Source organism: Eretmochelys imbricata, chromosome 6, assembly GCF_965152235.1.
Source record: "Eretmochelys imbricata isolate rEreImb1 chromosome 6, rEreImb1.hap1, whole genome shotgun sequence".
In the NCBI taxonomy this organism is placed as follows: Eukaryota; Metazoa; Chordata; order Testudines; family Cheloniidae; genus Eretmochelys; species Eretmochelys imbricata.
In genome coordinates this window covers 57,117,845-57,143,542 of record NC_135577.1, presented here as the reverse complement: position 1 = coordinate 57,143,542, position 25,698 = coordinate 57,117,845, and the positions used below count along the sequence as shown (strand labels likewise).

The 25,698-nt window shown below is 42.5% G+C and overlaps 1 protein-coding gene across 1 annotated transcript in view; it reads right to left on the bottom strand.

Moving 5' to 3' along the window:
* The window catches only part of HSD17B12 (hydroxysteroid 17-beta dehydrogenase 12), a 151,020-nt gene continuing 125,322 nt past the window's right edge, over positions 1-25,698 (bottom strand). The window contains exons 9-11 of the mRNA XM_077818566.1: positions 9,925-9,990; positions 2,556-2,705; positions 1-2,307 (exon numbers count right to left, since the gene is read on the bottom strand). Coding sequence (XP_077674692.1) covers positions 2,203-2,307; positions 2,556-2,705; positions 9,925-9,990 — 321 coding nt within the window. The 3' untranslated portion in view covers positions 1-2,202. The remainder of the gene's footprint in view (positions 2,308-2,555; positions 2,706-9,924; positions 9,991-25,698) is intronic.

Genomic DNA, 25,698 nt, shown 5'->3' with positions numbered 1-25,698 from the left:
ATCGTTCAGGAGAAATCTTTTATTTTAACTATTTCAGTTCTATGTGTGTGTTAGAAAAAGAATATACACAGAATTGGTTAGTCAGATAACCCCATGTCTTCTCCAAAGCAAGCCAAGAAACAGTGGCCTTATGCAGTCTAATCCACCCACATTCTATCACCCCCACTCCAAAATAAAAGCTATGGGATAAGATCCTCATCTCATACCTGATCAGCACCATTGCATCGGTATTCATGTATTTTCAATGTACAGAAATGTTAGCCCCTTCATGCTTCAATACAACACATTTAACTTAAAAGCAGAGCTTTAAATTATTCTCTCAAGGGCAATAATCAACTCCAGATCACAGAATTTCTAGCACCACTAAAAATGATGAAGCTATTGCCCATGAAAGTTACTTTTAAAATACAGTTTTAGTACATTTACAGCTGGTAAAGAGTTTGATGCCAATGGAGACCAAAATCTTTATCCACGGAGCAAACAGACACCGGCAGGGGCAGTATAGACTTTATGCACACACACACACACACACCCTGATCAATGTTCCCCCATGGTGAGATAAGGATAGAGCAGCCTCAATGGAGCATTCCGTCTGGGTTAAAACTTTCAACCCAAGGGTGCCAACTGTGATGGCTTTTATTTCACATATCCTATTAAAAATTATCCAATATTTTAGCAATCCAATCTTTTGTAATCCAAAAACCCATTCCCCTCCTAGAGTAGATTTTTTCACGGTGTTAAAGTCGCTTGTAAAAACACATTCATGGCTCAGCCTAGAAACAAAATTTTGAAGCACTTGATTCTGCAGTTTCTCTACATTTAAATTCATTTATTGTTTTTAATTTGCATATTCATTTTTAGACGTTGGTTTCAAAGATTCAGCTTCTTATATCAGCAGGCCCACAGTGGAGAACAGACTGGTGCATGTGCCAGAAAAAGAGTTTAACCAGCAGCCCTAACAAAGACAGCACTGAATTTCAAGAACCAATACTGTGTTTTACGGATCAACCAACAAGCAGCATGTAACTGGTAGCATTTATCTATATTGTGCTAACACTGTCTACAGATTACAGCAGGCATCTTTTAAAGAGATCATTACAATTCCAGAAGATAATATATTTTGAAAAGTTAGCATTAATATTCAAGATGCAAGAATTTAAACAATTTCTGTTTTAGGATGTTAATATGTATTATATATATGTGTGTATATATATATATAGCAATCACTCCCATTGTGTACTTTGGTTCACTTCCCTCCACTTCATAAAACAGATTACAGTACATCCTTCTAATTTACACAAACACTCAAATGTTGGTTCAAGAATCTGTTTCAGTACACTAGATGAAAGCTCTGAGTGGTTTTTTAGGATGTAAAACCAAAAATAACTAAAAATGGGTGGTCTTTCTCAGTTGAGTTCACTTGACACTAGCCTGGAAATGGTTTTATTGGAGACCCATACACAGCAGCCAGGCAGCTCCACCCAGGGGAAGTTACACATACTTCTCTCCCCAGTGTCCCAATGCACATACAGCTTGTTAAGTGAAACATGGGGAGACATCATTAGAAGACTAGCCATATAGCATCCTAGCAAGCGCTCTGAAGCTGACCTCGGGAGTGGCTACATCACTGAACATTAGCTTGCCTTTTTTAATAACCATGTTTTCTCCCAGAAGTATACCTGAAAGACAAACTGCCACCATTCCTCCCTTCACCCAAACATGCACAATACAGGAAACAGGTGGAGGTTATATAACTGGTCGTTTCCAGAATGAAAACATTAAAGTGATGGCCAATCAACTTCCATTTTTCTTTTTAAATGAGCGCAGGCCATCTGACTTCAATAATGTAGCACTTTCGCTTGCTTTATTGTGAATTTTTTCTTTTAACACCAAGCTACTTGCATTGGGATACAATTCCTTATTCATTGGTATAAATACATTACATACAGCTAATGATTAAATCCAGCTAATATACCATATTCACATATGAGCAACAAATCAAGCATATTTTGAAATCAACATTGGAAAATTGAGGCCGGAAAGAAGTCATGTTATATCATAATCCCACCCTAAATTGGTGTTTGGTCCCATTAAAAAGTAAAAACGACAAGAGAAGATTTTAAATGTGATTAATTCTATTTGGTTCTGAATTGTGGGTACTGAGCCACCATGTGTCAAAACATCTGATCAAGTTGCTGCAACTTAGTTTTCCTTCACTTTCTTTAAGTAGCGAGCTCGAAATTGCTGGTGTTTTTGCATTGTCAAGTTGATGACTACTGAGGTGGGAAGAAGAGAACAGATCCAGCCCTAAGAAATTAAAAGAAAAAACTCCAACTGTTATCACCTGCACCAAACAAATTTAAAATTAATCTCTTCTACATCTTCAAATGTGACAAAATTAGGACTAAGTACGAAAGAACAAGTGTCAGTCTCAGGATTTTAAAAAAGGTAACTAATGTAATTCAGCACTCCCTTTTCTCCACGGTCAGAGTACATGCAGAACATACTCAGGACCACACAAAATTATTAACATCCCCTTTTTCAAGGTAACTTACAGAAATGGCATGGGGCAGACATCCGTTGGTCCGGGACTGCAGGCCTACTGTGCAGAGGGCAGCTCTTACATATGTTTCCGGACTGGGCTTATCGAAGGTCGGTTTCCGGATTTTAGACATTTTTGTAGCCACAAAATATGGCAGAACACTCTGCAGGGAGGAAAAGAGATGACAGTAAGTGAAGAGTATTTTCAGAAAAATTTCATGTACATCTACTGAACATGGCAAGAAGAAACAAAGTTCATATTGTACATCCTGGCTGGGGGTCTCCAGGTGTGCTCTCCAAGTATAGAGCTGCTGTCTAGCTAGCATTTGCTTCTGAGACAAGAAACCCTGCAGTCCAACTGCCCAGCCCCTGGGACCACTGCCGTCCCCCTCTGCTCCCTCCCAGTAGCTTAAACACAACCTCTCTCCCAAAACTCCAAGACAGACAGACTTCCACAGGATTATAAAGACCATTGCTCTTTACTTAAGAGCATGACACACACACACACACACACACACCCACCCACCCCTCAAGAAAATAAGACATGCCTGTATATATTTCCCTTACCTCAGTTTCCTCATAACTATGGAGAGTTCTCTGGGCCTGGGCAGAGTGTTCTGGTGCACCAAAGATCCTTCCCCTACAGCCTTCCCTTCAAAAACATGGAGCCTTTCTCTAGGTCAGCTAGCTGCCTCTGACCTTGGCTGGTCAGCATTTAAAAAGGACCCATGCTACAAAAGCCTGCCTTCATTTTCTTCTTTCCTATCCAAAGCTTCCTGTTCAATAAGTCCCTTGAGTTTATACGTCTCCCGTCAACACCTGGTTCCTTTGTTCTGCTGCTGGTGTTTTTCCACTTTTCCTATCACCAGCCTCCGTAAACTAGGTAGGAGAAAACTAGTTCTCCGAGGTTCCAGCTAAACCGTTGTCCTCAAGGTCCTTCCACCTATTAAGTTTTAAAGACCCACCATACCTGGCCTGGGAGAAACATGCTTACAGCCTTGTCAGGAAGAGGTGGATTCCATATTTACACAGAGGCATTCCCTGACATTACAATTTCTTAACATAAGAATGGCCATACTGGGTCAGACCAAAGGTCCATCTAGCCCAGTATCCTATCTTCTGACAGTGGCCAATGCCAGGTGCCCCAGAGGGAATGAACAGAATAGGTAATCATCAAGAGATCCTTCCCTGTCGCTCATTCCCAACCTCTGGCAAACAGAGACTAGGGACACCATTCCTGCCCATCCTGGCTAATAGCCACTGATGGACCTATCCTCCATGAATTTATCTAGTTCTTTTTTGAACCCTGTTATAGTCTTGGCCTTCACAACATCCTCTGGGAAAGGGTTCCACAGCTTGACTATGCATTATGTGAAGAAATACTTCCTTTTGTTTGTTTTAAACCTGCTGCCTATTAATTTCATTTGGTGACCCCTAGTTCTTGTATTAAGAGAAGGAGTAAATAACACTTCCTTATTACTTTCTCCACACCAGTCATGATTTTATAGACTTCTATCATATTCCCCCTTAGTTGTCTCTTTTCCAAGCTGAATAGTCCCAGTCTGATTAATCTCTCCTCATACAGAAGCTGTTCCATACCCCTAGTCATTTTTGTTGTCCTTTTCTGAAACTTTTCCAATTCCAATATATCTTTTTTGAGATGGGGTGACCACATCTGCACACAGTATTCAAGATGTGGGTGTACCATGGATTTATATAGAGGTAATAGGCTATTTTCTGACTTATTATCTATTCCTTTCTTAATGACTCCCAACATTGTTTGCCTTTTTTGTCTGCTGCTGCACACTGAGTGAATGTTTTCAAAGAACTATCATCCACAGTGACTCCAAGATCTCTTTCTTGAGTGGTAGCAGCTAATTCAGACCCCATAATTTTATATATATATAGTTGGAATTATCTTTTCCAATGTGCATTACTTTGCATTTATCAACACTGAATTTCATCTTCCATTTTGTTGCCCACTCACTCAGTTTTGAGAGAACCTTTTGTAGCTCTTTGCAGTCTGCCTGGGACTTAATTATCTTGAGCACTTTTGTATCATCTGCAAATTTTGCCACCTCACTGTTTACCCCTTTTTCCAGATCATTTATGAATACGTTAACAATCTGTACAATTTATGATTCTGATAATGCTGTGAAAACAGATTCCCTAAATAGTTCTAAGTGTGTTTTCAGACAGTTTCTACGTATATCTGTTGAAGATGGCAAGAAGAAACAAAGTTCATAGTGTACATTAGGTGACCTGTAGTAGCAGGGTTCTAAAAAAAGGTATGAACTTTAGTTAAACTTTAAAAAAAATCTGATCACCTTTTGGTGAAATCACAATCTATCACGTGTATGCATGTGTATATTACGTATATACATACACACGCAAACACAAACAAATACAATCAGGATTCAAGAGCATTAATAATCCATAGCCATATAACTCAGGGCTATGATGTTGTTAGATTTTACAAGCTAAAAAGAGTATTGGTCCTGATCAGTACTTGGACAGAAGAATTGCTGGGAGAATCCAGGTGGTGCAATAGTGGGGCTCACGATTCAGTAGGCAGACCTGTTACCGAACCAATGCCGCAGTGTGACATTAAGGAGTGCGGTGATGGGTAAATCTCTTGCAGAGGATTTCAAATCAGGGTACTTGTGCTTGTTTATGGAACTTTGAGAATAGTGTCAGATCCAGTGTTCTGAGCTAATTCCAATTTTAGGTAACTTCATTCTGCCTTCCCAGATTTCCTTGTTGCTTTCGTTGCATAAGGAAGTCCATTTCCCATTCTAAAGTATTGCTAATCGCTGTGTTCCATTCCACAAGGAGGTACATTTCTGCATGGGCTGAAACAGTCCCATGCACACAAGACTTGATTGGGGAATTCAGGGAAAAGAATGGCTAATGCAGATTGGGATTCCCCCCACCCCCCACGTGCATTTTTTAAAGTCATCATAACAATAACAGTGATCAGTTTATACTTTCAAGGCTCTTTGCAAATAAAGGGCTTAAAGACTTAGCACAGTTTTCAAATGTGGAGAAAGGCACTTTTATTAAAGTGGTTTGATTTTCAGAAGTGTAAATGCCTTCAGATCTCTTTATAGGTCAGCAGCATCTCTGTAAAACCACACCACTCATTCAGGTATCTAAATATGAATTTATGTGCCTAACTTTAGGCATCCGAGTTTGAACATTTTGCCTGTACTTTTTAAATTAAAAAGGTTCTACTTTGCATTTGGTGCCTTTCAAAAGTCTGCTGGAACTTGACTGACTATTTGGCAATTCCAAATTCACCAGTGAATAAATTCTCCAAAATCCCTTTTTGAGTCTCAAGGCTGTAAATCTTGCCAGCATCTTTTCCATAAGTTTCATATGAAGTTTTGACGACAAGCTATTTGAAGTAAAATATAGCAAGTGTTTCTTTTAAGACGTCCCCTTTTTTTTCCTCAACACCTTTCTGCAAATTTGGGCAAAATACAGTTTCAATCTTAACTAGCCACACCATTCTGAAACAAAAGAAGTTTACGTACAAATTGCACTACTTAGATGCACAACTAGATGGTGCTGAAAGATAATCCATTGTCTGCCCAGAGAAACTGAGCAGAGTGGGAATAAGCTGTACCGCTGATAATTTATGCATAGCGTTCTCTAGCCATTATTCCAAACACTTCAACGTTGTTAGAAGTTGTAAGACTATGGAATAACATTTTGTCTCCTGCATTCTATAGTGAAAAAAATGCTTCAGAAACATTAGCTCTACCATCTCTCACTAAGAATGCAATCTTTTGTTTGGGCTAAAGCTCCTATATGTTCTGAAAGCTGTTAATTTTTCCTAGGAAATACAAAAGGCAAAACTATTCAGAGAGATGTTTTATTCAACTGGGATCCAGAGATTGAAAGGCTGTAAGCAAAGCAAGGTTTGCTACGGGTAAAACTGGGTGCTTGCATATGACACTACACTGTTCAGGCCAGAAAAGTCTGTAGAGCAGCTGATCATATAAATCAGTGGGAGACCTATGAATGGAACTCAAGAGTCCTGGGTCCCTGGCTTATGCACTAGCTTGTAAACCACACTCACTCCCTATATGAAGGAAGACTAATTGAACCATAATCTTTTTATACTGATGCTTCTTGAGAAACTGCTGCATTCAGATCTTCTGGTACTACCACCCACCTGGGAGGTACAGGAAGGGACCTTCAGGCTTCTATGAAAAAGCCTCTTTAATGCCCCCCAAACCACTTTACAGAACAACAAAACAAAATCTCAGATATTCAAGGAAAATCCTTCAAACAGAGAAGTGTGAAAGAAAATCCAGTACTATGCCACTGCCTGGATACTGTAATAGCGGTATTAGGAAGAACTGTAAATAGAGTAAGATTTTTTCTTTCCTTATACTTTTAAAATATGTTTTAAAGTATTTGAAAAGAGGCAAAAATGCACGATACTGACAGAAAGCTGTTCTCTGCCTATTGTTCTGAAGCAGGAAATAGGAATAAAATGAACAGAAGGAAGAAGAACCCAGTGACCTCTTCAGACGGACTATCCCATGGAGACTCACGTTTCTGCAGACAGATCATAGTCATCCCCATTAACAGTGAACTTGCAAATTAGTCTTGTGAGAAATCCTTACATTTTTCCATATTCCTTTCATTCTTGGCAGCTACTTTCCACTATAGATTTTCATCCCATTCCCCATACACACACACAGGAATACTTGACCCTGAGACTATCTAGTTGCTATTCTCCAAATAAAGATTGGAAGTGGCCTGTGGAGCCAGAGAGGAGTTTGTTTCTGAACCTAAAAGTTCCTCTGCATTACAGTACAGCCACACTGCTCAAACCTGGCTTCCAAAGAGAAGGCATTTTCACTCGGGCAGCATTGCTACAACTTGTACTAAGTTTCAGAAGTAGTATATTAGCAAGCTGTCGTGTGTTTCTGCTTTTCACACAAGTGTTTTCTATTGGTCTGGTATAAGCTGAGGACATGCCACTTCAAACAGCTACCCCATACTTCAGCTATCAAGAGGCTGAAGTACTCCTAAGGGAATGAAGGAGACACGTTGGCCAAACTTTAAAGATATGCCTCTAATGTTCATTAGTGGTAGGCACAGGGGCTCAGACTGGGGTAGGGAAGAAAGACCAATAGCTTAGTACAATTAGCATAAGAAATTCTGATCACCAGCTATTAGGCCCACACAACTCAGAATGGCTATTCATTTAAATTTAGGGAGGAGATGGAGCTACCACCAATTGCAAGCCCACAGCCAGCATGCCCGAGAAGTGAAGCCAGGCTGACACTATTCATTACCTTGACGCATTTGGGATATCAAAGTCTTTCGGAAAACATGCTGGTAGCTAGGGGAAAACTTTGTTCGCAGGAAGACAGGCAAACCTAATAGAGCAACAGCTTTCAGTGAAGTTTAAGTTTGCAAAATACACAAATTCTCAGTTTCTCTACATCCTGTGCTAGAAAGGTTTAGAAGCTACACTCCGGGGGGGAGGACACCGCGGCGGTTCTCCCGTGTTTACACTAAGTTTTCTTGTCTGTGTAAAAGTGTCATCTTGACTGCATTTTCATTACCATGTCATCTATTCCTGCTCAGAGCAGGTCTGCGCAACAATACTTAAAACATCATCAGCCACCAGTGCCTTGTCAACACTAAAGTTTCACCATTGGAACTCCTACTGAAATTGCACCAGTGGTACAGTTAGGAATGTTAAGAAAAAGTTTAGCGTAGGTTTAAACAAGGAAGCCATTGTAGGGACATTGCATGCAATAGCTTATTGAATCAAAAGTTGTCCTTTTCCTAGCACTGTCCGCACAATACTGTTGAGCAACAAGGACAAACGGCATTTCAAGCATTACGTTTTTATTATGCTCTAAAAAGGAAAAGCCACGAAACAGACAAGATGTTCCTTCCCTAAGGACATGTCTACTCAACACATTTGAGATGTTCTTAACCAGTTAGTGAAAACCTAGTTTGTGTCCAGACAGTTCCTGGCTAGTACTCACTAACAATGGCAGCTCATAACTGTTCTCCTGTACCTTGTTTAAAATACTTGATTTGTTTATTTAGCATCACGTAGCATTGTTTCCCTGACTGTGTAACCTGCCTGGTCAGTCCTCCTTTCCTCCAAGCTTTCTGTGGCAGGACATCCGAGAGTAGATTGCCTCATGCTGCACCTGATATGCCACATGTATGCCTTCTGAGCATGACCTGCTGCTGAAGCACTAAGAGCCACCACAATTTTCTAACATCACATGATACAAAATATGGGCAGGCAAAGTGGTAGCTATGGACACAACTCAACTATGTTTGTAACCAGATCAGATGAGTGTTCCAAACGGTTTACAAAAATAACACCTGTACGTGTAGAGTAGACAGGGTCTTATGAAACTCTCACCAACCCTGATTTATGCTCTGGGGTGAAACCACGAAAAAAATCATTGGTTGTGACACCCAAAACCAGGCAAAACTTGGGGTCATGTGAGTACTGCTTTGAGTTTTTGAGTTCAAACAATTCTGAAACTCAAAGCAAACCCACAAGGGATGTGAGAAACAAAACTACAGAAAGGTTTGCACACGGTCCTGCAAACAAAGCCAGCCGGTGTCACATAGCTGGATTCAGCGCTCTTAAGCCCTGGTTTTCTTAATTTGTATCCAGATGGTTCACTGGTCTACTGTAAACACAGCTAAGTTACTGCAGGTAAACTAGAAGGCAAAGATAAAAACCTATTAAAATGAGGTAATACGAATATCAAGTTGTGAAGTTATACAACTGGAATCTGATATTCAAAATGAACCTATTTCCCCGATGCAAAGTTGTTCTTCCTGCTACGTTTCCCCACAGTGTAAGCAACTGTGAGTGCAGAGATCTTACTGTTATATACTTTATTAGAGTTGCCAGCATTATTCGTAACTAGTGCTAAACTAAAGGATATTTAAGTTCTGTGTTCTAGTCCTTAGTGTGGTTAGCTATTGGATTTCTGGTGCATAATGTCATGACAAACATACCAGGAGATTAAGGAATGTTGTAACCAGTCAGTATGTAACTACAATCAATCAGTTTTGTGGAATATATTGTAGCTAAAATCATAACAGGTTCTGTCAATTATATTGATCTTCTAATATTTAATTATTTGTAACACTCATCTTTGGTTTTTGTTTTTAAGTCATTTATACTTAATTTCAACAGGAAGAGTTCAGAAACAACTGCTACTGGGACAAACAAAAAGAGAAACTGTATCTTTAATGGTTTATCATCATCACATTTTTGAGTGAATGGGACGATTTCCTTTTGTTGCCAAGACAACAACTGTTACTGTGGTAACCACACAATAACACGGATACTTAAATGAAACAAACTCCACTCACCTGTACAATGATGCCCTTGCTCTTGTACTCCACATGGAGGCCTTGAGAGAAGAAATCCACAAAAGCCTACAAAGAAGGGGGAGGACACACAGTATATATCAAAGTGAAACTAATATATATGTAGTTTGTCAATATTTCTCAGGAGGTTCTAGATGACTATTTACACATCTTAAACGCTTTTTAAAAAAGACAAACTCGTTTTCAAATAAAGTTTGTAGATTACAGTAAAACCCTAGATTTATAGTGCATTATACAAGTGAGATGCCAGTTCAGAGCAAAGATGTCCCCAATCCAAAAGAGAAGATCCAAAACCCTTGGAACTACTGGAGGTTCAAATCTGGTTGCAGATTTAATTTTTGGGGCTTAGGCCCCTCTCTAGTCCAAAGAGAAAAGGGACTGGAGCTGGTATATAACGAAGTCCAGTAAAATGGCTTCTTGCTAAATGCCTGATTTGCTTAGCCTCTTACAGAAAGGTAGTTATCTGCCACTATTTCTCCATTTAAAAAAAAAAGGCAACAATTAAAATTGTTTCTCTTTGTAAAACTGAAATGTTTAGATATTTGAATTTTTTCCAGTTCTGCATTCACAGAAATGCCACCTTATTTTACACTAGTATATCCACTACAAGAGAGGCATTTGCTGGCTTTGAAGAACACCACTGTTCATTTTCCCTCAGTTGGAGGTTTACAAGTGCAACATCCTATAAAAGAAAAGGTGATACAGGAAGGAAATTGGTAAGGATTATCAAGACACCATCTCACAGCTTAATACAGCAAACAGACCCCGCTGTTTCCCCCTCCTTCCATACTCACACCCAAATGATGAAGACACCACTTCCAATTTAACACTCTGTCAGTGCTGTAATAACCCAAGGCTACTCACCAACTCCAACATTTTTTAGGACCATAAGGTTTCCAAACCATATTTCTCCTTCATTTCTTTTTCACCCAGGTAAAACACAAAAGGTGTCAGATGCAAGTATCATGACTTAATAACAAGGATGTACTGATCAATGAAAAAACTAATGCATTTTATTCATATTATGAAGTTAAATACAATTATTTACCTTTTACTTTAACTTCAATTATTTGAGAAAAAAATCAGCTCTGGAGAAAAAAGATGAACGAGAGATAGCAGCAGCTGCTTCAGAGCTGCGTCAATAGAGACATAGTCAAGAAAAAATATTACATCTGTTTTGCTATTTCTTTCATTGATCATGTCACCATCACTATTACATTAGTAAAAGTCCTACTTATACCCAGTGCTTTGTTAAATTTGTAGTAGTCATACTCATTTCTATTAAGTGGTCATCTCACTGAACTTCTCAGCCCTTACACAAAGCAAAGAGGGTATACTCCCACACAATACAATATCTCTATAGATATCTACCTGAGCATATGCAAGCGCTGAAAAAAACCCAGGTTTTACTGCAAGACAGATAGGTCCATGGGGATTTTACATCTTCAAGTCACATGTACAAATTAAGTTAGCATTTAGAAGAAAAGCTTACCAGGCCATCTAGACCACACCCAAGTCAGTTACCAAAATATCTATAATTTAAACAAGTTAGATATCTAGTTGTAAACAGCTGCCAAGTACCATGCACAGGCCCGGTGGAACCTGCATATGCAAATAGCTTGTTGGTCATTTCCATGTTCCACTGGCAGATTTGCATATGTGGTGACCGCACACCACAAGAGACATGCAATCATGCATCTACCGTATTTAAAATAAATAAAATCAGGCCCATACATTATTCCTATGTAAGTTGGCTAACCATGGTATTCTGTTAATCAACAAAGTGATTCCTTTTCCTCATGTCAGGTAGAGAATTTCTGATCTGACATGACTGGTAGTCCCACAATCAAACATTGACTTTAAAATATAAGGTGTAAAAAGGAACTGCTAGCCATTTTTATTGAAAGTTTTGCAAACAAAAATAGCATGTTCATTTTACATGGGTTCAAAAAGCAGGAATTTAGCCACTTCCACTGTGCGAATGAATTAAATATGTATTTCCAGTAGCTAAATCGTTCAAGACAGAGACAGACATTTGTATAAGATTTTACTTTTGTTGGCACCCCAGCTCCTCAAAGAGCCTTAAACACTCTTCTCCATCTTCTGTCTAGTTAGCTAAGGTCATCAACTTAGCCCTGAAGGATGCCGCAGATGAAACTAACATATATTGAGGGGGAGAGAATCTCAGAGTTGCAGATGGGGCCTTTCTACAGATTATAGACCTCAGGAGAGTCATTTGCAAATTTAATAATCTCAGCCACGGTGGTAGAAGAAAAGCAGTTCTTCCACACATAACAGCAAAGAATGGAACAATTACCCTGTAATTGTGTTTCTTGGAAGAAATCTTCCAGGGGTCCCTTTCCTGTGTGTCAGTTTCCCAGCATATGACAAATGGAAAAATCCCAAACACTTAAGATTTTTTAGTTCTTTCATATGGCAGCAGAGGATGAGAACCTGAGCCATCTCCCTCACACAAGAAGCCACATCCACCTCTGAATTTGCAGTGCCATTGGGGAGTTCTAGACAGTTCCTACCTTACAAAAAGCAAAGACTATCCAAATGGCATAAGATATACTGTCACTGGAGTATGAAACTCACTCATTCTACTAACTGAAGCTACCAGGAAATTGACCTTCTACATAAGAAACTTAGCTCACAGGAAGTGATTGTTTCAAAAGGAGCTTTCATCAACTAGAACTCTCATCCAGTAGATGAGAATTCTTACATCTTAATTACCACAACATTCTTTCCTCTAGTCTTGACAAATGCAAATTTTCCATTCAGAATGCTGCTGCAAAGTTCACCTTCCTAGACCCTCAGTTTGACCATGTCACTCCTCTCCTTGAACTGCACTGGCTTCCCCTTCTTTATTACATCGGACAAGCTGCTGGTCTCCACTCTCAAGGCTCTTTACAGTCAATCTCCATCCTAACCATCATCTTTCATTCACTATTGAGATGTCAACTCCCACCTCTGATCTGTCCATAATACCAAACTCCACATATCTATGAGGGGGACATTGTAAAGTGTGAATGTGGTTGATGCCTGTGCTCTTGTGGAATGGGCCCAAATCCCTTCAGGTGGGGACTGTCCCAATAATCGATAGCAGCACGTAATGCACCCTGAGACCCACCTGGAAATTTTATGGATGGAAATGGCTTGACCCTTGATTCTCTCTGGTATGGCAACAAAGCGCCTTGGAGATTTCCAAAATAGCTTTGTCCGCTCAAGATAAAAAGCCAAGGACTGCAAATGCCTAACAAGTGAAGTTTCCTTTAGTCATTAGAGGCATGAGGCTTGGGCAAGAAGGTAAGTAAGTGTATGGACTGACTGAGGTGGAATTGGGAAGCCACCCTGGGTAGGAACTTGGGGTGAAGATGTAAAGAGACCTTGTCTTTATGGAAAGGGGTGAAAGGGGGGTTGGCCATTATAGCTCCCAGTTCACCAACCCTCCTTGCTGATGTAATGGCGATGAGGAAAGTGACATTCATGGACAGGAGGGACAGTGAGCAGGAGGCCATAGGTTCAAAGGGAGTGGTTGTCAGCGAAGTGAGGACAAGGTTAAAGTCTGATTGGTGGGTGATAGACTGAATGGGAGAGTATTTCCGCAGAAGGCCCTTCCAGAACCGTACAGTAAGGGGTGAGTAAATATCAAACGGCAATCTACCGGTGGGTAAAAGACTCTATTGGCAGCTGCATGCACCTAAATGGAACTGAGGTCAAGTCCCGAGATCTTCAGATAAAGAAAATATTCCAAGAGTAGTGGGATGCCCATAACTTCAGGGATAAGGCCCTGCTGTGTAGCACAAGAAGTGAAATGTGTTCATTTGGTGCAGTATGAGCATCTTGTGGAGGTTTTTTTTTTTTTTTTTTTTTTTAACTGCTTGAAAGGACCTCTCTCACTGCTAGAGAGCACTCCTGGGCTAGTTGAGGTGTCCATCCAAAAACCAAGCCGTCAGTCAAAGTGTGTGTGGGTTGGGGTGTCTGAGTCTGCTGTTGTGTTGGGTTTGTAGCTCTGGAAACATCTGAAGCATGAGTGGAGGGTGCTTCGACATGTAGGGGAGAAGTGGGAGCCAGAATTGGTGAGGCCAGAAGGGGGCAATCAGGATGGTTGTTGCTTTCTCTGATCTGATCTTGTGAATTACTCGTAGTAAGAGGGGCACGGGGGGGGGGGGGGAGGTGTAGCATCCGGTTCAACCAACCAATGACTAGGGCCCCTCCCCTGTGATTAAGCTCCAGTTCCTCCCCGGGAACAATACTGGGTGCATTTGGTGGTGTTGTGGGATGTGAAAAGATCCCTAACGGGGGTTCCCCACTGACCAAAGATGTCAGTGATCACAGAGTCGTACAACTCTCACTAGTGGCTGGTTGCAAAGTTTCTGACGAGAGCGTCGGCAATCACGTTCTGGGTGCACGACAGGTAGGCTGCTGTCAAAAGAATGTAATGTGTGATAGGGCTGACCTAGGAGAGAAGGCCTTAAAGCCAGAAGCTAAGCAACAAAGGGGAGCTAGCAAACAGGGGAGTTTGAGAGGAATTTGTAATACTGTCGCTATGATTAGGAAGGGTTGCATCGCCTGTGCCAATGCTGCTCCTGTCTCTTCCACCTGCGCCTGTATCCAGACAGACAAGCTAACCATGGATGCCTCTACCCAGATCCTGGTGTGGATTTACAGAGACGGTGGCCTGCATTTCCCACTCTCAGAAAGCCAGGCTGCGGGGGCGACCATCCAGTGCGAAAGGTGGCTGCTGGTGGAATCTCTCAGGAAGCAGGTGGGAGAGCTATAGGAGGAGGTGGCCAGGCTGAAGAGCATCCGTGCCCAGGAGGAATTCCTCAAGAGTATTCACATGGAGACTTCCAAGGCTGAGGAAGCTATCCAGCTACAGAGGACTACTGTCAAACCACAGGGGAAGGAGGATATGGTTCTGTCACAGGGAGGACACTGGCAGCTAGTTACTTCTGGCAGCAGGCAGTGCTCCACCTCTACTCCCAACCCACCCACCATGGTGATGGAAAACTGATATGCTGCCCTGGCAACGAGCGATGAGGAATAACCCCCAGGAGGAGGAGGAGAAGCCATGTACCCCACAGCCACCACTCCCAGGAGTAAATGTAGGCTCATGGTGGTTGGTGACACTTCTGAGTGGGACAGAGGCACCCATCTGTTGTCCTGACAGGACATCCCAGGAGGTATGTTGCCTGCCGGGGACCATACCCAAGATGTTATGAAGGGATTGTCGAGGATCATTCGGCCCTCTGACTACTACCCCATTCTACTCATCCACGTGGGCACTAAATGATACTGTGACTCTCAGCAGATCAGAAGTGACTACAGGGCTCTGGGAGTAAGAGTGAAGGAGTTGGGAGCACAGGTGGTGTTATCTTCGATCCTTCTGGTCAAGGGCAGGGGCCCAGGCAGAAATACATGCATCCTGGAGGTGAATAGATGCATCCTGGAGGTGAATGCCTGGCTGCAAAGATGGTGTCACCAGGAGGGCTTCAGCTTCCTTGACCATGGGATGCTTTTCCAGGAAGAAGGACTGCTAAGCAGAGATGGGGTCCGCCTATCAAGGAAGGGGAAGAGCATATTTGGATACAGACTGGCTAACCTAGTGAGGAGGGCTTTAAACTAGGTTCGAAGGGGGCAGGTGACCAAAGCTCACAGGTAAGTCAAGAACATGGAGACCTGGGAGAAGGTTTGGAATTGAGGGGAACATGGGCTGTTATAACAGGGATAAAGGAAAGACAGAACTGATGGAGGAAATCAAATCAGTATCTTAGATGTCTGTATACTAATGCAAGAAGTATGGGGAATAAGCAGGAAGAACTCAAAATGCTAGTAAATAAATACAGCTATGACATAGTTGGCACCACAGCGACTTGGTGGGATAATACACATGACTAGAATATTGGTATTGAAGGGTACAGCTTTCTCAGGAAGGACCGGCAGGGAAAAAAAGGAAGAGGTGTTGCGTTATATATTAAAAATGTATACATTTGGACTGAGATTGAGATGGAAATAGGAGACAGACTTGTTGACAGACTCTGGCTAAAAATAAAAGGGGTAAAAAACAAGGGTGATGTCATGGTAGGGGTCTACTACAGACCACCTAACCAGGAAGAAGAGGTGGATGAGGCTTTTTTTAAACAGCTAACAAAATCATCCAAAGCACAGGACTTGGTGGTGATGGGGGACTTCCACTACCCAGACATCTGTTGGGAAAATAGCACAGCATGGCACAGATTATCCAATAAGTTCTTGGAATGTATTGGAGACAATTTTTTATTTCAGAAGGTGAGGACAGCTACTAGGGGAGAGACTGTTCTAGGTTTGATTTTGACAAAGAGAGAGGAACTGGTTGTGAATTTGAAAGTGGAAGGCAGCTTGGATGAAAGTGATCATGAAATGATGAGTTCATGATTCTAAGAAATGGTAGGAGAACAGCGAAATAAAGATAATGGATTTCAAGAAGCAGACTAGCAAACTCAGGGAGTTGGTAGGTAAGATCCCAGGGGAAGCAAGTGTAAGGGGAAAAAACAATAGAAGACAGTTGGAAGTTTTTCAAAGGCATTATTAAGGGCACAAGAGGAAACTATCCCACTGCGTAGGAAAGATAGGAAGTATGGCAAGAGACCACCCTGGCTTTGACCTAAAAAAAAAAAAAAAAGAGTCCTACAAACAGTGGAAACTAGGTCAAATTACAAAGAGTGAATATAAGCAAATAACACAAGTATGCAGGTACAAAATTAGACAGGTCAAGGCACAAAACGAGATCAAACTAGCTAGAGACATAAAGGGTAACAAGAAAACATTCTACAAGTACATTAGAAGCAAGAGGAAGACCAAGGACAGGGTAGGCCCATTACTCAATGAAAGGGGAAAAACAACAACAGAAAATATGGAAATGGCAGAGATGCTTAATGACTTCTTGGTTTTGTTTTTCACCAAGAAGGTTGGTGGTGATGGGACATCTAACAGTGAATACCAGTGAAAATGAGGTTGGATCAGAAGAGGCTAAAATAGGAAAAGAACAAGTTAAAAATTACTTGGACAAATTAGATGTCTTCAAGTCATCAGGGCCTGATGAAATACATCCAAGAATACTCAAGAAGCTGACTGAGGAGATATCTGAGCCATTAGCGATTATCTTTTGAGAAGTCATGGAAGATGGGAGAGATTCCAGAAGACTGGAAAAGGGCAAATATAGTGCCCATCTATAAAAAGGGAAATAGGGACAACCCAGTGAATTACAGGCCAACCAGCTTAACTTCTGTACCTGGAAAGATAATGGAGCAAATAATTAAGCAATCAATTTGCAAACATGTAGAAGTAACAGTCAGCATGGATTTGTCAAGTACAAATCGTATCAAACCAACCTGATAGCTTTCTTTGACAGGGTAACAAGACTTGTGGATGGGGGGAAGCGGTAGACATGGTATATCTTGACTTTAGTAAAGCTTTTGATACTGTGTCACATGACCTTCTCATGAACAAACCAGAGAAATGCAACCTAGATGAAGCTACTAAAAGGCGGGCGCAAAACTGGTTGGAAAACCGTTCCCAGAGAGTAGTTATCAGCAGTTCACAGGCATGCTGGAAGGACGTAACAAGTGGGGTCCTACATGGATCAGTTCTGGGTCTGGTTCTGTTCCATATCTTCATCAGTAATTTAGATAATAGCATGGAGAGTACACTTATAGTTTGTGGATGATAGCAAGCTGGGAGGGGTTGCAAGTGGTTTGGAGGATAGGATTAAAATTCAAAATGATCTGGACAAACTGGAAAAATGGTCAGAAGTAAATAGGATGAAATTCAATAAGGACAAATACAAAGTACTCCATTTAAGAAGGAACAATCAGTTGCACACATACAAAATGGGAAATGACTGCCTAGGAAGGAGTAGTGTGGAAAGCGATCTGAGGATCAAAGCGGACCACAAGCTAAATATGAGTAAACAGTGTATCACTGTTGCCAAAAAAGTGACATTAATACATCAAAAAAGCGACATTAATACATCATTCTGGGATGTATTAGCAGGAGTGTTGTAAGCAAGACACGAGAAGTAATTTGTCCGCTCTACCCGGCACTGATTAGGCCTCAACTGGAATATTGTGTCCAGTTCTGGGCACCACATTTAAGGAAGGATGTGGACAAATTGGAGAGAGTCCAGAGAAGAGCAACAAAAATTATTAAAGGCCTAGAATACATTACCTATGAGGGAAGACTGAAAAAACTCTTTAGTCTGGAAAAGAGAAGACTGAGAGGGGACATGATAACAGTTTTCAAGCATGTAAAAGGTTGCTACAAGGAGGAGGAAGAAAAATTGTTTGTCTTAAACTCTGAGGATAGGACAAGAAGCAATGGGCTTAAATTGCAGCAAGGGAGGTTTAAGTTGGACATTGGGAAAAACTTCCTAACTGTCAGGGTGGTTAAGCACTGGAATAAATTGCCTAGGGAGGCTGTGGAATCTCCATCATTGGAGATTTTTAAGAGCAGGTTAGACAAACACCTGTCAGGAATGGTCTACATAATTAGTCCTGCCATGAGTGCAGGGGACTGGACTAGATGACCTCTCAAGGTCCCTTCCAGTTCTACGATTCTATGCACCATTCCCATAGGTGTATAGTTTCAGCACACAGGGCTCAGGATCTCATTCCCCCTTGCTTGTTTAAGTAAAAGACTACGGTGGTGGTGTCTATCATGAAGAGAACTTGCAACCCTGAAATGTTGGCAGGAACACCTGGCAAGCTTTGCATACTGCCCAGAGTTCCAATATGCTTATGTGCATCCTGGTGTTCCATAGTGTCCAGGTGCCTTGTTTCATGCAGTTGCCTATCCTTCCCCAGGCTGTGAGGGATGAGTGTTATGATAGTCACAGTGGGCAAGGATGGAGGAAGGTCATCCCTGAGCAGATCCGTAGTGGGTCCATCTACCATTGTAGTGAGGAGAGGACGTCAGGTGGCATGCTGAGCAGATTATGCATAGGTTGATGAGTGGGGGAGTAGACTCTTTGGAGCTACAGCTGAAGGGGGCGCAAGTGTAGGTGACTGAAGGACATGACATATGTGGAGGTCGCCATGTGTACCAAGACATAAAGGCAGACTTTGGCCAGAACCGAAAAGTTGGAAGTCACCCAAGTGATTAGTTCTCGCATTGTCTGGAACCTGGAACTCAGGCAGAAGTCGCATTTATGAGAGCTCCTATGAACTCCAGCGACTGTGTAGGACTTAAGGTTGATTTTTGACGTTGATCCTCTGGGAGGAGAGGAGTAGAATGAGTTGGGATGTCGATTCCTGGGTTTCGTCTTGGGACCATGCTGCCATAGCTAGCCACGAAGATAGGAAAAAAGGGGGATCCTCTGACGACTGAGATGAGTTCCAACTACTGAGAAAACTTTGGTGAATACTCCCGGGGCAATGGTAAGTCCAAACAGTAGGACCCTGTATTGAAGGTGTCGAGGTCCCACCTTGAACCTCAGGAACCTTCTGTGTGTCAGGTGTATATTGATATGGAAGTAGGCATCCTGTATATCAAGAGCCATAAATCATATGCCTTTTTCTAGGGAGGGAATGATTGTTGCAAGTGTGACCATGCAGAATCTTTGTTTGGAAATGGAATGGTTGCCAATATCAGTCTCCATCCTACATTCTTTTTGGGGACTGGGAAGTAGCTCATTTGGAGCATGAATATTGGGGCCACGAGCTCCAGTATGGCTAACCCAGTTGACCCTGCTGTTGTGTAGCCTGTGACCATGGCGCTGGATACCAACTCTGTGGGTCAGGCAAGGTGGGGAACTGCCACCATGCTGTTAGAACCTTCTGGTCATCGTGCATCTGGAACAGGACCCATGGACCACGTCGGATATCCGTATCATCTGAATCATAGGAGTCAGAAATCTCGCCAACGGGGGGAGGCAGGAACATAGCAGATAAGGGTCCCTTGGACTTGATGATCAGACTGGGGCCCAGAGAGAACATAGTCCCTACAGTGCAAATAACTTGTGGGGACCAGGGCGCTTCCAGGTCTCCCAAGGGTCAATGATATCCTATCCGTTGGAGGAGCTGGTACCGAAAACTGCATCTGTCTGGGGACTGACATTTCCTGTGACTCTGGCAGAGTCAGAGCTGGCGGAGTCGCAGGATCCGTATGGGTGGATACAGTGATTGATACGGCTGTTTCTCAGTCTTGTGAGACTTGGAATACCTGGCTCCTTCATGGCTGGAACCCATGATCGGTGCCAAATCTGTCTTAGACTTGGAGGAAGATTTGCTGCCATGCTTATGTACATGCTTTCTTGCTTCACGGCTAGGCCCCGGCACGGGGTGCTTAGCACTAGTACCAGCGGATCCCGACGAGGTTCTGCAGTAGGGGGAAATACCCTTTGCATGTTCACGTCAATATACCGGGGCGGGGGTGGGGGGATGTCCCTGGCCAATGACTGCCTCATGGCAGCCTCCATAAGGTGTGTTTCCTGAGGTGGAGAGTCCAATTCTCTCAAGTATGGGCAGGAAAGGACAGGCAGATACTGCACCTAGCCACAATGTGGGCTTCCCCCAAGCAGTACAAACAGTGCTGGTGCTCATTGCTGATGGAAAATGAGTGAAGGCAGGAAGCACAGGTTTTGAACCTCAACATCTTTGGTATAATCTGTACCCTGGCCCAAATACTGGGGGTGGGGTGTAGGGGGTGGTGGCAAGAATTGCCACCAAAGCAGCATCCCAAGTTCTAAGTCTGTCATGAAAAGAAAATTTGAACAAAAATCAAAAAGGGGATACAGAATACAATAAATTGAAACTACGAACAATACTAAGAATATTTTTGTACAGTGTGTCACAAGGATGATAGGAAAGTAAAAGCTCCAACTCAGATCATGAGGTGGTGAGAAGGAACTGGAGACACTGGAGTTCTGCCGTGCCCTTTATCACCTCGGGTGAAGACATGAGGCAGTGCAGGGTGCATACGCAGACTGCTGAACGGTACTATTATCAAAAGTTCTGGTTCTGGGAGCATGGTGCATGCACATAACCCTCAGTGGAATACAATAGGGACAATCACTCAAAGGCGGCAGCGTTTTGCTAGACCTAGCTCTTCTCAGGGTCATGAGAAGAAGAGTGGTAGCTTCTTATTCAGGCAAGTGGGGAAGTGATCCACCTCACTGGATTCTCTATGGGAACCTGATTCGTCACAATCTGATATATGCACCACATGTGAGGATATATCATGGATCAACTCCATTTGCATGAGACTGTGTTCTTCCTTCCTGCTAGGCATATGGCTTCTGGGATTGTGTGAACAGAATACACTTTCATATCTAAAGGACTTTAGCAGGGCTGCATTAGATGGCAGCTGATCACTCAGTGCCTCTTTCTGTGAGGAAGCAATGCCTCAGAGCAGGTGGAACTCAGGAACCTGTGACTTCAAGTAGCAAGGTCTGGAAGGTATTAGTGACTGCATGGCAGAGTCCTTACTCTCCAGAGGGAGGATTCAGAACTCTCTGAAGATGAAACTATCCTGCTGAGCCTAAAAGGAAACTGGATTTGCTCTGACATGGGTGGCACTGACAGTCTGGTGATTAGTGCTGAAGGCTGACTTAAACATGTTCTTTGAAGAAGAAATCCTTGAAGCAGTAGGGGCTAGGCCTTGGGCTGTACTTAAGGTAGTTTCCAGGAGTGCCATACTGCTTGAGTGCTCAGCTTGACATTTGCACACAGATCTGATACTTTCCCCTTCTACTCATCCATTAGACATTCTTCTGCCCCAAGGGCACTGTTTGAAGCCGCTGAGGACTCTTATTGCCTTTTTAGGGCTCAAGTGGATGGAGGACATCCTAAACACCCACACAACAAATAGCTTTGGAGTCAAATTATCTCCCAAACATAGAAAGATGAAGCATCAAGGTGAAAATGGAGGCTGAATGCTGAGGCCAATTAGAAAGACTTCAACCACTGAACTGGGGTTCTGCCAAGATCTCTAACTGTGGGACAATATCCTATTGGTTATCTCATAAGCCAATGCGAGCTGAAGAGCCACAGCATTACAAAAAAAGGGAAGGGCAGATCCAATGAGACAACATATAAGGATATCAAGAGACAAATGTAGTGCAATGAAAAGTAGCTTGATAGTTGCAGTTCCTGTGGGAAACTTCTTTGGTGACTGTGGTTCAGAAATGAAATGACAAAAAGTTTCATAGGGTAATGGTTAAACTTCATGGTGGTTCACTACCACCAGCTGAGGGAAGAGGGATTGCTTGTGACTCTACTAGTTACTACTGCCCTTAGGGCCACAAAAATAGCTCAGGGAGCTATGGTTGTTGCATGTTAGGAGAAGGGAGAGGACTGGGAATCCTGCACAGATGGTACCTTTGGAGAAGTCAGCATGATAAATGCAGTGAAATCTCTTTAAAAATCACAGCTTTTGCAAGTCTGTAAACACATTCAATAAATGACGAGTAGCTTCTGTGTGTTTTATATCACTTCAAAAAAAAATTAACTAGCTAGAACACTGAAGTCAGGAGGGAGAAAGAAAGCCAACAATTTGCTGGAATACCTAGTATGGAACACACTTTAAAAGCTACAAGAATAGCATTCAAACTAATGCAAGTACTAATAAATAATATTCTGCGTGAACTGCACTGGTGGTCCACTTGCACAGATTCATACTATCTGCTATTGGAAAAAGGCTGTTTTGACATTCCTTCTCCATGCAGTGAGAAATTAAAAATAAAACAAACATTTTAAAATGAGGCTCCTATAATTCATATGGAAGATAAGACGAGGGATGGCAGAGCTTATACAGCTGGGTTGAAGTGGTGACACGGTGGTAGGACAATACTTTTGAAAGAGTGAAGATGTACTGCACAGAATTGTTTTCATAGAACAGTGCAACATTTTATTGAAACTGTAAAATGAGACAGCCAAAAAAAATTATAAAAAGCTAGAAACATTTAGAATGTTGTTTTGCCAGTGATGAACTTTTTAAACTAGTCTAATTGTTTCCAAATTCAAACAGTCAAAACTTGTAAGTGGATATCTTAAGTTGTGCATATAGGGTCCAATGGAGGAAACAGGTGTAACTCTTTAATAGAAACAATGGACAGATTACACCCTACACTTTGGTCCTATCACACAACAGGAGAAACATGTTCAAAAATATCTTAGAATCATAGAAGCATAGAATATCAGGGTTGGAAGGGACCTCAGGAGGTCATCTAGTCCAACCCCCTGCTCAAAAGCAGGACCCATACCCAATTAAATCATCCCAGCCAGGGCTTTGTCAAGCCTGACCTTAAAAACTTCTAAGGAAGGAGATTCCACCACCTCCCTAGGCAACGCATTCCAGTGTTTCACCACCCTCCTAGTGAAAAAGGTTTTCCTAATATCCAAACTAAACCTCCCCCACTGCAACTTGAGACCATTACTCCTTGTCCTGTCCTCTTCCACCACTGAGAATAGTCTAGAACCATCCTCTCTGGAACTGCCTCTCAGGTAGTTGAAAGCAGCTATCAAATCCCCCCTCATTCTTCTCTTCTGCAGACTAAACAATCCCAGTTCCCTCAGCCTCTCCTCATAAGTCATGTGTTCCAGACCCCTAATCATTTTTGTTGCCCTTCGCTGGACTCTCTCCAATTTATCCACATCCTTCTTGTAGTGTGGGGCCCAAAACTGGACACAGTACTCCAGATGAGGCCTCACCAATGTCGAATAGAGGGGGACGATCACGTCCCTCGATCTGCTCGCTATGCCCCTACTTATACATCCCAAAATGCCATTGGCCTTCTTGGCAACAAGGGCACACTGCTGGCTCATATCCAGCTTCTCGTCCACTGTCACCCCTAGGTCCTTTTCCGCAGAACTGCTGCCTAGCCATTCGGTCCCTAGTCTGTAGCTGTGCATTGGGTTCTTCCGTCCTAAGTGCAGGACCCTGCACTTATCCTTATTGAACCTCATCAGATTTCTTTTGGCCCAATCCTCCAAGTTGTCTAGGTCCCTCTGTATCCTATCCCTGCCCTACAGGGTATCTACCACTCCTCCCAGTTTAGTATCATCCGCAAATTTGCTGAGAGTGCAATCCACACCATCCTCCAGATCATTTATGAAGATATTGAACAAAACCGGCCCCAGGACCGACCCCTGGGGCACTCCACTTGACACTGGCTGCCAACTAGACATGGAGCCATTGATCACTACCCATTGAGCCCGACAATCTAGCCAACTTTCTACCCACCTTATAGTGCATTCATCCAGCCCATACTTCCTTAACTTGCTGACAAGAATACTGTGGGAGACCGTGTCAAAAGCTTTGCTAAAGTCAAGATACAATACATTCACTGCTTTCCCTTCATCCACAGAACCAGTAATCTCATCATAGAAGGCGATTAGATTAGTCAGGCATGACCTTCCCTTGGTGAATCCATGCTGACTGTTCCTGATCACTTTCCTCTCATGTAAGTGCTTCAGGATTGATTCTTTGAGGACCTGCTCCATGATTTTTCCGGGGACTGAAGTGAGGCTTATTGGCCTGTAGTTCCCAGGATCCTCCTTCTTCCCTTTTTTAAAGATTGGCACTACATTAGCCTTTTTCCAGTCATCCGGGACTTCCACCGTTCGCCACGAGTTTTCAAAGATAATGGCCAATGGCTCTGCAATCACAGCCGCCAGTTCCTTTAGCACTCTCGGATGCAACTCATCCGGCCCCATGGACTTGTGCACGTCCAGTTTTTCTAAATAGTCCCTAACCACCTCTTTCTCCACAGAGGGCTGGCCATCTATTCCCCATGCTGTGATGCCCAGCACAGCAGTCTGGGAGCTGACCTTGTTCGTGAAGACAGAGGCAAAAAAAGCATTGAGTACATGAGCTTTTTCCACATCCTCCGTCACTAGGTTGCCTCCCTCATTCATTAAGGGGCCCACACTTTCCTTGGCTTTCTTCTTGTTGCCAACATACCTGAAGAAACCCTTCTTGTTACTCTTAACATCTCTCGCTAGCTGCAGCTCCAGGTGCGATTTGGCCCTCCTAATTTCATTCCTACATACCCGAGCAATATTTTTATACTCTTCCCTGGTCATATGTCCAACCTTCCACTTCTTGTAAGCTTCTTTTTTATGCTTAAGATCTGCTAGGATTTCACCGTTAAGCCAAGCTGGTCGCCTGCCATACTTACTATGCTTTCGACACATCGGGATGGTTTGTCCCTGTAACCTCAACAGGGATTCCTTGAAATACAGCCAGCTCTCCTGGACTCCTTTCCCCTTCATGTTAGTCCCCCAGGGGATCCTACCCATCCGTTCCCTGAGGGAGTCGAAGTCTCTTCAATAAGAGAAAAGTGCCAATATGTTTTTGTATATAGACTAATTTTCAAAACACATTCTGTGCCCATGGGTCCACCCAAACCAAGTTTGCCTTGTGTTAATATCCTCCTTTAAATAAGGTATCAGATTATTTCAGCTTTTAAAAATATGCAGCATGTGATAAGGAAGTGTATGCAGACCTCACAAAACATTAGGTTAACACAAAAGTAAAACCAGTATGCCTTGTGTTCTCTCCTGCCCCACCCAAGCTTTCATTGTTTGCAAAAAATTAAGTTCAGTAACCACTACTTTTAGGACATGTCTACACTGCCTTCACTTCATACTATGAGGGTGTGACTAGCAATGTGCACTGAAGTGCTGAGCTGTAACTCTCCTGCATGGACACTGCAGGCACAAACGAAAAGGTTTCTACTTCACATTTAATGTAGTCCTATTTGAAGGGGATCAC